The 15,562-nt window shown below is 44.0% G+C and overlaps 1 protein-coding gene and 1 long non-coding RNA gene across 2 annotated transcripts; both read left to right on the forward strand.

Annotated features, from left to right (window-relative positions):
* Positions 1–5,391: 5,391 nt before the first annotated feature.
* On the forward strand, positions 5,392–8,217 carry LOC123094686 (uncharacterized). The gene is made up of 4 exons (XR_006445919.1): positions 5,392–5,485; positions 6,298–6,658; positions 6,750–7,001; positions 7,466–8,217. It is a non-coding gene; the product is annotated as an uncharacterized lncRNA (long non-coding RNA).
* A 1,856-nt stretch (positions 8,218–10,073) lies between these two features.
* LOC123091662 (glutamine--fructose-6-phosphate aminotransferase [isomerizing] 2) lies at positions 10,074–15,538 on the forward strand. Its single transcript, XM_044513247.1, has 11 exons — positions 10,074–10,560; positions 10,882–11,054; positions 11,476–11,587; positions 11,919–12,058; positions 12,740–12,901; positions 13,708–14,029; positions 14,124–14,374; positions 14,462–14,576; positions 14,677–14,920; positions 14,998–15,166; positions 15,263–15,538. The coding sequence occupies exons 1-11, from the start codon at positions 10,326–10,328 to the stop codon at positions 15,344–15,346; spliced, it is 2,007 nt and encodes a 668-aa protein (XP_044369182.1). The 5' UTR covers positions 10,074–10,325; the 3' UTR covers positions 15,347–15,538.
* The last annotated feature ends 24 nt before the right edge of the window (positions 15,539–15,562 follow it).

A 15,562-nucleotide genomic window follows, 5' to 3' on the forward strand; every position in this document is an offset into this window, starting at 1 on the left:
GATAAAGCTAGGGCTAGCCGATACATTATGCTCATTAGATGATCTAGCAACAACATATGCATTATTTGCATCTACATATGTGAATTGGGTATTCATATTACCTTTGTAGATTGCAAACCCTAGATGACGATCTCTTCGTAGCAATAACGGGTCGGAGACCGTTCAAAGCTTTGTCCCCAGCGTTGTCGCCAAAAAGTGTGTTCGCACACGAACACGTCACCGTGTACCCTCGACGCCGGGGGTGATGCACCGCAGCTCACGTTGAAGAAGACCCGCCGGAAGCACGATACGCAGGACAATCCGGCGGGTGCTTTTGTAGACCCAAAACCCCACACGCCCGGGAGGGACCCCGTAAGGGCGCACGGCGGCTATGGGCTGCCCTAGGTCATCCTGGTCGCCCCTAGGGCCTCGTGGATCGCTACCCTGCAATTAGAAGAACGAACGAAGAACGAGGAAGAAGAAGAACAAGGGAGAGGGATAAAGGTAAAGGTAAAAGATGATATATTGATAGATCGATTGTGTGTTGTTATTCAATCGGCCGTCACCTCTTACATATATATGAGGCGGCTGGACTTTCCGTACAAGAAAAGGACTCAAATCCCGTCCAAAACATCAAAAGATAACCTAACTCGGACTACGAGGGCCGGAACTTCCGGTCAGCCCAGAACTTTCGGGCTAAAATTACATCAAGTTGCCCTCTTGCACAGCTCTTGCAGGTCGCATATGGCTTCGGACCGCGATGGTCCCAAAAGCAAAGTTATAGACCTTGCAATGTAGAAAAATTCGTTAGTTGAACACTTTTTCATCCGAGGTCATCTTGATGTCGAAACTGGCCCCGCAAATCTGCAAATAGTGTTAACATTCCAGTTTTCGGGGTGTTCCGCGTGCAAACTTTCGGTTTAGCCCGGAACCTCCCCGGAAGTTTTGCCCGGAACTTCCGGGGCAGACTTATGCATCATATTGTTTTAGCTCTAACTTTTGCATACGAACTCCAATTTAGGCATTTCTTATATCAAAATCGGCCGTTTCAACGAGACGAAGACAATCTGTGTAGAAACCTTTCCCATATGAGGCCATCTTGGGGGCATAATCATCCGAATAGTGTTCTGAATGCAAAATCTCAGTACTTCAAACACAACTTCGGCCTTAGAGATTAGATCGGATGGCTACGTCCCAAATATCAAAGTTTCTCCTTTTGACGATACGGAACTTTCTCACTTTGAGCACTTTTCCATTTGAAGCCTTCTTAATTACGTTTTTGACCATGCCAAAATCTGGTGTCAACACCCTTCATGCCGTTGCTCCGCCGCTCGCGCAACCACACCCACGCAGGTTTCCGCACGCCCGCTGCTGTCCTGTAGCGTCGATGCCCGCTGCTTTGCTTGCTTGCGTCGCCGGCAAGCATCACCGTGAGCCATGGCTCCAAAAGCTCGACCTTCTGCAGTTGGCTCAAGTAAAGTGTCGTCCTCAGTTCTTTCATGATGATAGGCACAACCGAGTTGGCTGGCACAGCTGGCATTCACACAAGAGGTCCTGGGTTCGATTCCCAGGTACCTAAGTTTTTTGCCCATTCTTCATTTATTTTTGCACACAGCCATTTGGGCCAGATCTGCTACCGGGCTTGCACAGTGCATTGAATCCGGCCTCTGTATGTTTTTTTCCTTCTGTTCTCTGTGATTTAATGTTATATTGCATTGCATAATTACAGAAATGACATTATCTTGCATTGCTCATATATAAATAATCATGCATCGGTTTGCAACAAACTTCATATGCAAAATGCTTAGAATTTCATCTACTTTCATAATATGCATCTTTCATCCCTGTTTAATATGTTTAACTTGTTGTTTGAATTAATTTGCTTAAATGACATGCTAAAATGGTTTATTTCATAACTAAATAACCGTAGCTCGGTTTTAATTGTTCTTTATATGTAAATGGGCTAGAAAAATGCATTGATTAACATGGTAGCATTACTTTGCATGTTTAACAACTTTAAAATTGTGCATAGGGCAGAACAATAGTAAATTCGAAATATGCACATGGGGATTTTCCGGAATTGTTGTTTGTTGTTTCCGGCCTCATTCAAATTGCCTAGATAGGTAGTTTTATTATGCTTCACCTCTTGCCATGTTTAACAACATTTAATATTGATGAGTAGCATAAACAAGTGTTAACTAAATATTTGGATGTGGTGTTTCGTCAATATGCAACGAGTTGCATACTGAGCTCCACTTAATTTGTAGTATTGTTTGTGCACTTTGCCATGCCATGCCTATTTAAAATGGACATGCATCATACTTGGTTGAGCATCTTGTCATGTTTATGTGTTGTGTGTTTACCTTGTTGTTTGCTTCTTTCCGGTTATGCTTCTTCTCGATAGTTCATGTTTCGTTGCGATTGTGAGGATTCGTTCGACTACGCTTGGTTCGTCTTCATGGCTTCACCTTCTTCATGGACTCGTTCTTCTTCCTTGCGGGATTTCAGGCAAGATGACCATCACCTTGGATCTCACTACTATCATTGCTATGCTAGTTGCTTCATTTTATCGCTTTGCCGCGCTACCTATCTCTTGTTGATCAAGCCTCCCAAATTGCTTTGTCAGCCTCTAACCTTTTTTCACCCTTCCTAGCAAACCATTGCTTGGCTATGTTACCGCTTTGCTCAGCCCCTCTTATAGCGTTGTTAGTTGTAGGTGAAGTTGAAGATTGCTCCATGATGAACAGGATTTTGTTGAGATATCACAATATCTCTTATTTAATTAATGCATCTATATACTTGGTAAAGGGTGGAAGGCTCGACCTTATGCCTGGTGTTTTGTTCCACTCTTGCCGCCCTAGTTTCCGTCATACCGGTGTTATGTTCCTTGATTTTGCGTTCCTTACGCGGTTGGGTGATTTATGGGACCCCCTTGACAGTTCGCTTTAAATAAAACTCCTCCAGCAAGGCCCAAACTTGGTTTTACCATTCGCCTCACCTAAGCCTTTTTCCCTTGGGTTTCTGGAGCCCGAGGGTCATCTTTATTTACCCCCCACCCCCGGGCCAGTGCTCCTCTGAGTGTTGGTCCAAACTAGAGCACCGTGCGGGACCGTCCCTTGGCAACTTGGGTTATGTTGGTACTCGTACGCTTAGCTTATTCGGTGTGCCCTAAGAACGAGATATGTGCAGCTCCTATCGAGATTTGTCGGCACATCCGGGCGGTCTTGCTGGTCTTGTTTTACCATTGTCGAAATGTCTTGTAAACCGGGATTTTGAGATTGATCGGGTCTTCCTGGGAGAAGGAATATCCTTCGTTGACCGTGAGAGCCTGTGATGGGCAAAGTTGGGACACCCCTGCAGGGTTTAAACTTTCGAGAGCCGTGCCCACGGTTATGTGGCAGATGGGAATTTGTTAATGTCCGGTTGTAGATAACTTGACACTTGACTTAATTAAAACGTATCAACCGCGTGTGTAACAGTGATGGTCTCTTTTCGGCGGAGTCCGGGAAGTGAACACGGTTTTGGGTTATGTTTGACGTAAGTAGGAGTTCAGGATCACTTCTTGATCATTACTAGCTTCACGACCGCTCCGTCATTTCTCTTCTCGCTCTTATTTGCGTATGTTAGCCACCATATCATGCTTAGTCGCTGCTGCAACCTCACCACTTTACCCCTTCCTTACCCATTAAGCTTTGCTAGTCTTGATACCCATGGTAATGGGATTGCTGAGTCCTCGTGGCTCATAGATTACTACAACAACAGTTGCAGGTACATGTTTTGCGATGATCATGACGCGAGAGCGATGTTTGCTTGTTTTGGAGTTCTTCTTCTGCTTCTTCTTTGATCAGGGGATAGGTTCCAGGTTGGCAGCCTGGGCTAGCAGGGTGGATGCCCTTTGAGTTTTTGTTTGTGTTTCATCCGTAGTCGAATGATGCTTTTATGTATGATGTTGTTGTATTCGTGTGGCATTGTATGCCTCTTGTATATTTTCCCAACTATTATGTAATGGTACGATGTAATGATATCCACCTTGCAAAAGTGTCTCCAATATGCGCTTTTATGCTTGGTGGGACCTTCGAGTTCCTTTAGGATAGGGTCGCATATTGGGCGTGACAAAATGTATGGACATTCGTAAGGAGGTTCTTGGAAGCAACATTGCACAAAAGACAAGAATTGAGGACATGATAATCTCCATTCTCCATAATGAAGAGTCAGGGGCTATCTTGTTTTATGCTATTTTAGGAAAGAAAATATAGTAGGTCCTAAGAGAATGTAGTAGGTTATGAGGTACAATATGTTTATGAGAGTTGATGATGATGAGTAGTTGTGATTATGTCTAATGACCAACTTGTATGTGATGTCTCATTGATGAAAACGATGATCATGAGGAGGTGTTATATGACAATGATGTATTATGATGATAAGTTGTTAATGATATGATGATGATGATGATATTTATTATATCATTGGGTGAAAGAACCGTGGATTAGTTTCAAGTGGATGTCCATCCACTTGAAACTAGTCCACGGTTCTTTCTCCCATTGATGTAATAACTCATTATGATGTAAAATCATTCTCTAAAATGCTACGGTATGAAAACTTGTATAAAGGTGCATGAATACAATATAAAAAAATACAGAATAATAATAGCAGCGCGTGCTAGTAGAAGCGCTACTACTAATTACCAATAGCGCTCATTTTAGAAAGCGCTGCTACTAAGTCGATGTAGCAGTAGCGTGGTCCAGCCCACGCTACTGCTAACCTTTAGCTGTAGCGCCTTACTAGTAGCGCTGTACCCCGCGCTACTAATAGGCTTCAAACATGCGCTACTGCTAGGGTTTTTCCTAGTAGTGGTTGGCTGCATTATTAATGGTTATTCACCAGAGGAAGACATACAAGGAGACCTTAATCGAAGGTGTACTTCAAGATCTTAATCGAAGGTGTACTTCAAGATCTTATTAGTTTTTTAGTTGCTGCCAGAATTAGGACATTACAAATGCATTCTGTTAACCTCTTGAGATATAATCATTAAACCATTCCATGATCAAAGTAATATGAAAAGGTTGATTATCACTGGTGGCTAGTTTAGAATTCTTCCGGGGACATATGAAGGTATGGTACATTTCAAGACATGTGGATATCTTTAGTGAATTGTTTTTAAATAAGAATGCATTAGTTTGTATCAGTGTTATGACAAGGCTGAATCAATTTTCTACTAGAATGACGAGAGACACCAATTCATGTTTTGGTCTCAAACACGAATCAAAGATGGAATGCAAGTATGGACGCAGAGTAATTGAGCCCGAGCTCAAGTGAGCTCGATATCCATGACGTTGAAAAGCGCATCTGGATCTGGGCCATTTCTTTATACAGGCATCGGTGGACTGCTAGAAAATGCGCTCGCTGGAAAAATACATAGACGGCAGTGGTGGGTGGTGGGCCAGATTTGACGGGCAGGCGGACGTCCGTTCGTCGTCGGCGAGGTGAGCCGCGGATCAGAATCGAGGTACGCGTCTGATCCATGACCCGGGAAGTTCGCTTGTCTTCTCCACGGACTGCGGCGTAGAGAGAAGGACCGCCGACCGAGGCAAAGGTGCCCTTCACCTCGCCGGCCTCCCGCCCCTCTCCGCCGCCGCTTGTTCACCTTCTCCCATGGCCGCCACAGCCCTTCTCTGCCCATCCTATCCCCTCCTCCCATGGCGGCCATGGCCCTCCTCTGCTGCCCAATCTAGCCCAACGCCGCCGCTCTTCCCCCTCCTCCTCTTCCCCTGCTCCACCGTCCATCGTTTCCTCCTCCTCTATCGGTCCCTTCCTCCCATGCTGTTGGATCCCCTCCTCCTCTGCCACGAGATCGCCATCTCCTTTGTCCGTCTCCATCTCCTCTGTTGCCAGTTCCTCTAACCATACTTCTATTTTGTATAGTTGTATTGAATATAATTCTAAAATTTACATGATTTGTGTCATGGATGATTTATGGTTAGCATATTTGCCTGAACATACCAGATTTGACATGATGCCTTTTTTCTTGCTTATATGTCATCCATCTCTAGAACATTTGGTATTTTTAATTGCAATATATTCACTCAATTGTTGTCACATATTATACGAATTTTGTTTTCTTGCATGTTGACCAAAGTATTATCTTCATAATCATGTTATTATGAAAAATTATTTTCGGATGAATTACTTTTGCAGTCATTAATCCAGGGATTTGCAGTCAGTAAGCAGAATCATGCTTACTGAATCTAGGCAGTTCATCCAAGAAAATGTTGCTTATCGAATTCAGGCAGTTCATATGTGAATTGGATGCGTTTGCAGGCTGAGGATTGATGCTCCTGCACCGAGGAGAACAGCCTGCCCAAATTGCATCAGTGCGTTTGAGAAGGCTCTTAAGAGTTATTCTGGCAACCCAGCTGAGAATGTGATCACACTAGTTCTTGGCACTACTTTCGACTTTTTGGACGAGGCGTACGACTTCTACAATTTGTAATCGGTGGTCCTGTCTGATCGGTGGATTAGGAAGTTCGCTTTCCGTGTACTGGTTGAAGAACCGAATTGAATGCAGGACCGAGTCTTCTTGCCCAGGGCGTAGGTCATTTGGAAGCTGAGCACTGCAGGATAGAGGCAAGGAGCACCGGCGGCGAGGCACCATGGAGTTTCTGATGCAGCCGATCGACAGGTCCGTGGATCTTTGATTTCCTGGCGATGCCATTCCCATTTTAGGCCTTTGTCTTAGTTGATGCAGAGGATTGATTTTTTCCTAGTTTCAGATCTGCTCTGCTTGAGGAAGTAGGTAAGAGTTTGGTGCCGCCCCCTGTGGCTGTGAATGGCCCTACGGTGGCGGTTTTGGAGGTGGCGCAGCAGGGCGGAGGGCGAGGTGGCGCAGCATCGGACGGTGGACAGCGACGAAGCACAAATCTTCTCGGCGAAGGAGGCGGCGGCTGAAGAAGGGAGAGCTCCCCTCCGACTTCGGAGCTATCAACGAGGAAGCTGAATCCCTAAGCGTCGGGGTGTAACAAGAGGTTAGTGAAGGGCAATTTAGGAAGCGTCATGAGTGAAGAAATCCTACAGTTAGAGCAAGTGCTGCTTGGTCTCTGCATTCAGAACAAGCATGCTATCAACGGGGAAGCTGAATCCCTAAGCGTCGGGGTGTAACAAGAGGTTAGTGAAGGGCAATTTAGGAAGCGTCATGAGTGAAGAAATCCTACAGTTAGAGCAAGTGCTGATTGGTCTCTGCATTCAGAACAAGCATGCTATACTGTGCTTGCAGGCTGATTGATCTCTGCATTCAGAAAATTCATGCTATATGTGCCTGTTTTTGCAGGCTGATTGCTCTCTGTATTCAGAAAATTCATGCTATATGTGCCTGTGTTTGCAGGCTGATTGCTCTCTGCATTCTGAAAATTTATGCTACTTGTGCCCGTGTTTGCGGGCTGATTGCTCTGTGCATTCAGAAAATTTATGCAATGTATGTTTGTGCTTGCAGGCTTAGGATTGGTGCTGCCGCAGGAAGCAGAACACCGTGCCCAAATCAAATCAGTGCCGTTCGAGAAGGCAGCCAGGTGTTGTGGAGAGAACCCAGTTGAAAATGTGATCACACCAGCTTTTGGTACTACTTTTGACTCTCTGGGCGAAGCATACGAGGTGATTTCTACGAGGGGGAACCGAGGTGAGCTGCTAGATTTCATGATCGAGGTGCTGCCATTCTGAAGTGAGATGGGGTGTCAGATATGCATTATATATGCAGTAGGTGTGCATTTGCTGTGAAAGCATTTCGTTGTGCGGAACAAACTAAAGAGAAAGTTTAGCTACCATCCCCTTTGATGTGGTGTGGCAGTGGTTTCCTGGGGTTTCCATCGCACTGGACGGAAATGTTAGCTGCCATCCACTTGTTGTGGTGTGGTGTTGATTTCCCAGGATTTCCAGTGTTAGCCATGGGCATGTATTTTGAGTAACTAATGTGTGTTTAGGCTCGCATCCAGAAACCAGTGGCGGATCTAGAACTACACGATAGGAGTGCCATGCTCAATACTCACGTATTTAAACACTAATAGTACACCCAAATGAGCCTAACTACTAGTATATAATAAGTATACTTTGCATTTTCGCAGGGGGTGCCATGGAACCCATGGAACCCCAATTGGATCCGCCTCTGGCAGAAACATCTGTCACATAAGTAGTTGTGTTCGGACCAGGATGTGGATATGTTAAGTTTGGATGTATGATTATGTGTGAGAATGAGTATGGAACCTGAAGCTACAGGTGTTAAATGCCTGACTGCGATTTGCTTGCAGTTGATGTTCATATTTGTTATGATTCAGCTTTGGGCAGTTGTGTGTGTGCTTGTGCAGGTTCTGGTCTTTATATGAGACCAAAAAAATCAGTAAAAGAGTTGGAGTTTGAAAAATTACAAACTGTCAGACATGGTTGAATGGTACTCTAGATTGTTCAAATTCAAATCTACGCAATACTCCTCACATGAGTGTACGTCGAATTAAGGACTGAGAAATTTGAAAGCATTGTTCTTATAGAACTAGCGTGCATGCCTGTGTGCACATATTTGTTAGATTGATTCAACATGGTCCGTGTTAAAAAAAATAGAACTATTTGTACTGACATCAAACAGGATCTTGCATGAGCTCTTGCCTTGTTACACACAGGAATTAGCAGAAATTGTCGCCAATAGTTGGCTTACATGTAGATTAAAGGAAACAAGTTTTAGCCTTTAGCCCGAGGATTGGTTTGGTGTCAAGAGAAAAAAAAAATCTCTTTTGGTGAAGTTAAAGTGTAAAAACTTGGCGAGTGGTCTCATACAGAAACTTCAGATATTTGTTGGACCTTCATCTGGACTAACGCCATCAGCGGGCCTCATCGCGCGGGCCTCATCGCCTGCTTGTTGAGGAGGAACTACATCTGCAATTCTGCATACTACTGGGCTCCGTAATGGCGATTGAGATCGGCAAGGTACGTCGTGTCTGATCTGATTAATCCATATAGACCAGCCTGCAAGAATAGCATGAATAGAAAGACTAAGCCGGGAAAATCTACAATTTTTTTTCAAACTTCGAAATCATGCTCCATTCAAGATCTAACACCTCTTTTCACACATTTGTAGAAACGCTTGCCTGCTTTCTCGCCGCCACGACTAGGTGATAATCAACTAAGCAATCTGGGCAGGGATAAACGGCAGCTTCTCCTCATATGCTGAGTTAGACAATGATTAAGGCCGGATGGGAAAACGATCTGGTTCATGGGATGGATTAAATATGAGAAACAAGTTTTGGCGCAGATGGATTTACCAAGGAAAGGGATCGTGTAGGAGAAGATTGACATTATTTTTTTATAGGGGAAAGGAGAAGATTGGTCGGTAGCTCCAACGGTTAGTCCAGTTTTCTTATTGATTGATGTTGTTGGTCCAGAATCTACTAGTACTTGATGGCCCATATCGTCCAGCCACATCCGAGCCGCTATGGTGGAGGCTGACGGCGTAATGTTGTCTGTAAGTCAGACGTGGGCCATGGGCCTTGCATGAATATATGTATACCTAAGTTATACTTGGGCCTGTACGCTTCGCTTCGGGAATCTCGATAGGGACCGACGGGATGGATATCGTGCGCACCTGTGCTCGAGCATAGAATGGCACTTTCGTGCAAGTATCTACTATTTTCACAATTATACTTGGTTCAGGAATCTGAAAAAAAAAACTCACCGACGACGCTCCCCTATTCCGATGGAGGCACGCACCTACGCGCCGACTTGAAGCAGATTTTTTTTTTCCCGGAGAGGTACAAGTACCCGAGTCAAAAACCTGATCGGTTCTCCCAGAAGCAGGTTCATGCACATAGCAGATTGATCCAGCTGGTCGAATGTAAACCAGAGTTAGGGCAACGCCATGGAATGAAATGTCATCGAAGGTAGGGCAATCCCCTGGGATGGAGATCACGTTGATTGTGGACGTGATAGAGCCAGGTAGCGATTTGTGTGTGGGTGGGGGGGGGGGGGGGGGGGGGGGAATTCTATGCATGGGCAGGCTGATCTAGCATAATATTTAGTCTGACACATTGGTTTGTGTGGCAAACTCTTATGTGATTCGGATTGCTGGATGTGATTAGTTGGCTAGATAGGAAGCCTTTGATAATCCTGTGCACATTTTTTGATATGGTTACAGAGTAACTTAAGTTTGCTCGTATAGTCGAGTCGACAAACACGTATTCGACAAGAAAAGACGTACATTGTGCTCCCACCTAAAATACGCCGCCTTCTACTGTATCCTCCACCTCGAACATCGTCTTCGCCCGCGCAAGCACGCGGCCTTCCAGAAGCTTCTAGAAGACCCGCCGCCCGCCATGTGCGGGATCTTCGCCTACCTCAACTACTGTGCGCCGCGGGATCGACGGTATGTCCTCGAGGTCCTCCTCAACGGCCTCCGCCGCCTGGAGTACCGAGGCTACGACTCCTCCGGCATAGCCCTCGACACGGACCTCCCGCCGCCTGGTTCCGCGGCGGCGTACGCGGGGGCGCCGCCACTTGTGTTCCGCCAGGAGGGAAAGATCGATAACCTCGTGCGATCCGTCTACTCCGGTGAGTATTTGGGAGAAAAATGAAGGATCGTGGATGTCGTGTACCCATTTTGGGGGCTGATATTAAAATCCCAAACTGCATAATTCTGGAGCCTCGTAGTTCCAAATGAGATTAAACCGGTTGGATGAAGTATAGGGGTTTATCAGGCCATACCGCTCGTCAACTCTTTATGCAATTCGTCCCTTAAATTCCTTGCTTCTGTTGTTTCCAAATAATTTTACTGTATGCATTTTCCCCATTTGCCTTGGTGGTTTTTTTAAGAGAAGTTAAAACTTACCCAATTAGTCTAACTTTTAAGGTTGTTTGGCGTCTGACTTCTAGAGGTTGATGAGAAGGGTGTGAACCTAGACGCCACATTTCCCATTCACGCTGGAATTGCTCACACCAGGTGGGCTACGCACGGCGTGCCTGCCCCAAAGAACAGCCACCCCCAATCCTCTGGGGCCGGTGATGAGTTCTTGGTCGTCCACAATGGAATTATCACAAACTATGAGGTCTGCTTACTCTGTTCTGTGATATTGCATATAGAATTCTTTTGTGTAGTATTTGAACCTTGTTATCTTCGCAGTTGTAGAATGCACATGCAGCTATGAACTTATGCCAGTGGAGACTATAATAAGTCGCTCCTTGTGCTAAAGTCTCATGTTCTGATCCCTCCAAATGGACCTCTCCTTATCTTCCTTTGCATGTGCATTTTCAAGAGAATTAATCTTGTTGTTTCAAAGAATCTCCTTGGTGGGGTTGTTTGCGCCATATTGCAAAAGCTTTTGGTGGAATTGCAATACATAATGTGAGACATTAAAACATGATAATATGCTTATCAAAGACCTATGGTTCAAGCACGACTCAATGTGGCATCATATGGTAACACGTGATAATTTCTATTCTAACTTGACATTTGGTGTATCTGTCCAGATTCTGAAAGAGACACTGATTCGACACGGGTTCACCTTTGAGTCTGATACCGACACAGAAGTCATCCCTAAGCTAGCAAAGTTTGTTTTTGACCAGGCTTGTGATGGCGAAGGTATTATGCTCTATAAGATGTAATATTGTTGTCGTAGCAAATTGTGACAAGATAAACCGCTTGTTCTTTATCTGGATCATTTTTTCCATAGTTCCTTTGGAGAAGTATACTGTGCTGCCACATAGGAAGCAAATTTGGAAATAACGTATACACCTGTTATACTATTGGTGGTCACCAGGAAACTATTTTGGCAATACATTGCCCTGAACGTGGCAGGGGACGTACTTTAGTGCAAGAGCACTTATCATAGTATTACAGAATAAATCATTGTTGACTGAGCTCTGTGTTAGTTCTAGTTAAGGCTGTTTTGAGATTTTGTTTATTTTCTCAGGTGATATGACATTTAGCCAAGTTGTTATGGAAGTCATGAGGCAGCTTGAAGGAGCCTATGCACTTATCTTTAAAAGTCCACACTATCCCAATGAGCTGATTGCATGCAAACGAGGCAGCACGCTGATACTTGGTGTCAATGTAAGCAAACAACATCCTTATATATTTACTTTTAACTATTAGATATATTCAACTAAAGCAAACATAATGTTGAAATCTAAGTGCAAAATTAACTTAAATGTCCATTTTTGATATTTTCATTTGGTTCCACTTGCTTCATTCCAACAACAAACTGGGTTTCTGTTTTGTGCAAGAGTATATGCTGTGCTCTGGCCAATGATGTTTGTTATTAAAGGTTAATAAGCTTTCTAAGATGTGCAGTATAAGTGGACATTTCATGTAATGATGCGATGCTACTTTTTTTGTATCTGTACCATGCTTGTCGCCACCTGCTAAGTAGAGCTGTACATTACTGACACAATATTCAATTTTACCTTTTTCATGGCACATGACCTATAATTGTTGTTTTAGCTCAAACTCGTCATAGGTCTGCAGTCAAATACTCGATGTAGTGACTCTTTTGTTCCACATGATCCAGTATTTTCTGAGCAGTAGATACTAATTGGTAGCAGATTGAACTTCTAGAGAGTTTGGTTATGGCATACAAGTAATCAGTCTCATCGCCTAATCGTTTTCGCAATGATATGCCTATCTGTTATTGGTTATTTTGCAGTCTTATGGATCACATAATGCCCCTAATCTTGTGCTGAACTCTTTATTTTATAGTTACACAAATCATGCCTGTTATCTCTGTATAATTAGGAAGTAAGTGATCAAAACAGCGCGAAGTCATTTCAGAATGTCAAATCCCTGACAACAAATGGAAACCCCAGGGAGTTCTTCTTCTCCAGTGATTTATGTGCTATTGTAGAGCACACCAAGAATTATTTGGCTATTGAAGACAATGAAATTATTCATATTAAGGTACTTCTTTGCTCATTACTTAATTGCTTCATCTGTTAGTCTGCATGTGTTTCTGTTTTATTTTGTCCACCTTTATTTCTAATCAGCATGCTCTGCAGTATCCATCTTATCTGGGCCTTAGTTTATTACTGTTCATCGGTGCTATTTTTATTTGCATGCTGTTTAGGGCATATCTGGTTCATATACTAAGTTTGCCTACATTTGCCACACTTTTTTGCGACACATGCCAACTATCACGCCTGAGAAATATAATTGATAATTCACTGCCTTAGTCTATGGTAATTCATTTTTATTTCTCGGACACGCACCCAAATGCGGCCATTTTGCATTAGAAGGAAGCCTTAAGATGGCACAAGAGTTACACATCCGAAGGAACTAAAAAAATCCGAAAGCACCCTAGGCTAGCCAAAACAAAGAAGAAACAAAAGGACAGACCCAGTGCATAGAAGCTCCCACACAAGGTGGGGTCTGGGGAGGGATTATAGGAACCTAGTCTTACCCCTGCAAAGTGCAATGCAGAGAGGCTGGTTCGAACCCAGGACCTCTTGGCACAAGTGGGGAGGACTTCACCACTGCGCCAGGCCTGCCCTCAACAAAGAAGAAACAACAAAGCCAAAAAAGTTAAGGGGAAAACGAAACCGAAAACTGTACAGCTAGCTAGACATCAACTGTATTTTCTTACTGTGCTTCTTCCCTTTACTGGAAAAGGGATGACGAAAACACACTATGTGCAGCAATTCTGTTGTTTTTTCCACAAGTGTTATACTTGACATCTTACCCAAGTTGTAACAATGTGGACACTGCAGGATGGTAGTGTGTCTATCCTTAAGTTTGACAAGGAAAAAGAGAAGCCAGCATCTGTGCAACGAGCATTGTCTGTTCTGGAGATGGAAGTCGAGCAAATAAAGAAAGGAAGCTATGACCACTTCATGCAAAAAGAAATCCATGAACAGCCACATTCACTGACAACAACAATGAGAGGTAGACTAAAGGATAGTGGAGTTGTTTTAGGCGGACTAAAGGAACACCTCAAAACACTTAGACGCAGTAGAAGAGTAATCTTTATTGGCTGTGGTACTAGTTATAACGCTGCCTTAGCTGCACGGCCTTTTGTAGAAGAACTTACCGGTAAGTCTAATCGGTTTGTCCAATTGTTTCTCATGATATGTTTTTTTATATCACTAGTGCAATAATTATTTAGCTAGTACTCCTTGCACCGTAGGTATTCCTGTGACAATGGAGGTTGCAAGTGACTTGCTGGACAGACAAGGCCCCATCTACAGAGAGAACACTGCAGTTTTTGTGAGCCAGTCAGGGGAGACAGCAGACACCCTCCTAGCTCTTGAGTATGCACTAGAAAAGGGAGCACTTTGTGTTGGTGTTACAAATACAGTGGGGAGCACACTGTCAAGAAAAACACATTGTGGAATTCATATCAATGCTGGTTGCGAGATTGGTGTTGCCAGCACCAAGGCAGGTTTCAGTACATGTTCACCTTGCAGTACTTTACCAAAATTCAGGCATTTCTTCCTAACATAACAGTATCTGGCAATCTTGCAGGCTTATACAAGTCAAATAGTAGTCATGGCGATGATAGCCTTGGCTATTGGATCTGATCAGTTATCCACTCAACCTAGAAGGGAGTCTATAATCACTGGTCTTTCAAGTCTTCCAAGTATGAAAAATTGGATCAACGACCTACCATGTAGTCAAACAAAGTGTCGTTTCACAATCACGATTTGAAACAATGTGTGAAGTATTATTTTACGATGCAGGCCATGTCAGTGAAGATGCTGAAATGAAGGATCTCGCATCTTCACTAATCGACTCAGAGTCACTCCTTGTGTTTGGAAGAGGTTATAACTATGCCACTGCCTTAGAGGGTGCTCTCAAAGTGAAGGAGGTCGCACTGATGCACAGCGAAGGCATGCTTGCTGGCGAGATGAAGCACGGGCCACTAGCACTGGTGGATGAAAATCTTCCCATCATCGTCATCGCGACACGCGACTCGTGCTTCAGGTAAGTGCTTTCACAGAGGTAGATCTATTTTTGGTGATCATCTTGGTACTGATCTCCTTCTCATCCTCCTCTTGCAGCAAGCAGAAGTCGGTGATTCAGCAGCTCCTTTCTCGCAAGGGGCGTCTGATCATAATGTGCTCCGAAGGTGACATCTCCGCCGTTGGTCCTAGTGCATCCTGCAGGGTAATTCAAGTTCCAGAGGTCGCTGATTGTCTACAGCCAGTGATCAACATAATTCCGTTGCAGGTTTGGTGCCAATCATATCCCAAAACCTCTGTTGTCCTTTGTGCTACTATCTTGATTTTATTTACCGACGAGCTTCATTTCCTTTTCTTGATTCAGTTGCTCGCATACCACCTTACTGTTCTCCGTGGATTCGATGTCGACCAGCCAAGGAATCTGGCCAAGAGTGTGACTACACAGTAAGCATACCAGACGCCTGTGCTCGTGCGCACGCACACACACATACAAAGTAAACGAAATCATACTTATTTTAGAGAAAAGTAAGTAAAGAAAGCAAGTGTTTGCCTCCGGGTTGTGTCGACATTGTACTGTAGCGTAATTAATTTACTAGTAGATGATGATTAAGCAAAGATGCCTGAGGTGGTTACCATTGCATTACACTGTGTTGATTGGTCAACT

Source organism: Triticum aestivum, chromosome 4B, assembly GCF_018294505.1.
Source record: "Triticum aestivum cultivar Chinese Spring chromosome 4B, IWGSC CS RefSeq v2.1, whole genome shotgun sequence".
Classification (NCBI taxonomy): Eukaryota; Viridiplantae; Streptophyta; class Magnoliopsida; order Poales; family Poaceae; genus Triticum; species Triticum aestivum.

What these genes read in the sequence shown, in the direction of transcription:
- LOC123091662 (XM_044513247.1), top strand. Translation starts at nt 10,326, where the DNA reads ATGTGCGGGATCTTCGCCTACCTCAACTACTGTGCGCCGCGGGATCGA. An exon ending in CGTGCGATCCGTCTACTCCG is followed by an intron (nt 10,561 to 10,881) that starts GTGAGTATTTGG and finishes TCTGACTTCTAG; the next exon opens with AGGTTGATGAGAAGGGTGTG. An exon ending in TCAACATAATTCCGTTGCAG is followed by an intron (nt 15,167 to 15,262) that starts GTTTGGTGCCAA and finishes TTCTTGATTCAG; the next exon opens with TTGCTCGCATACCACCTTAC.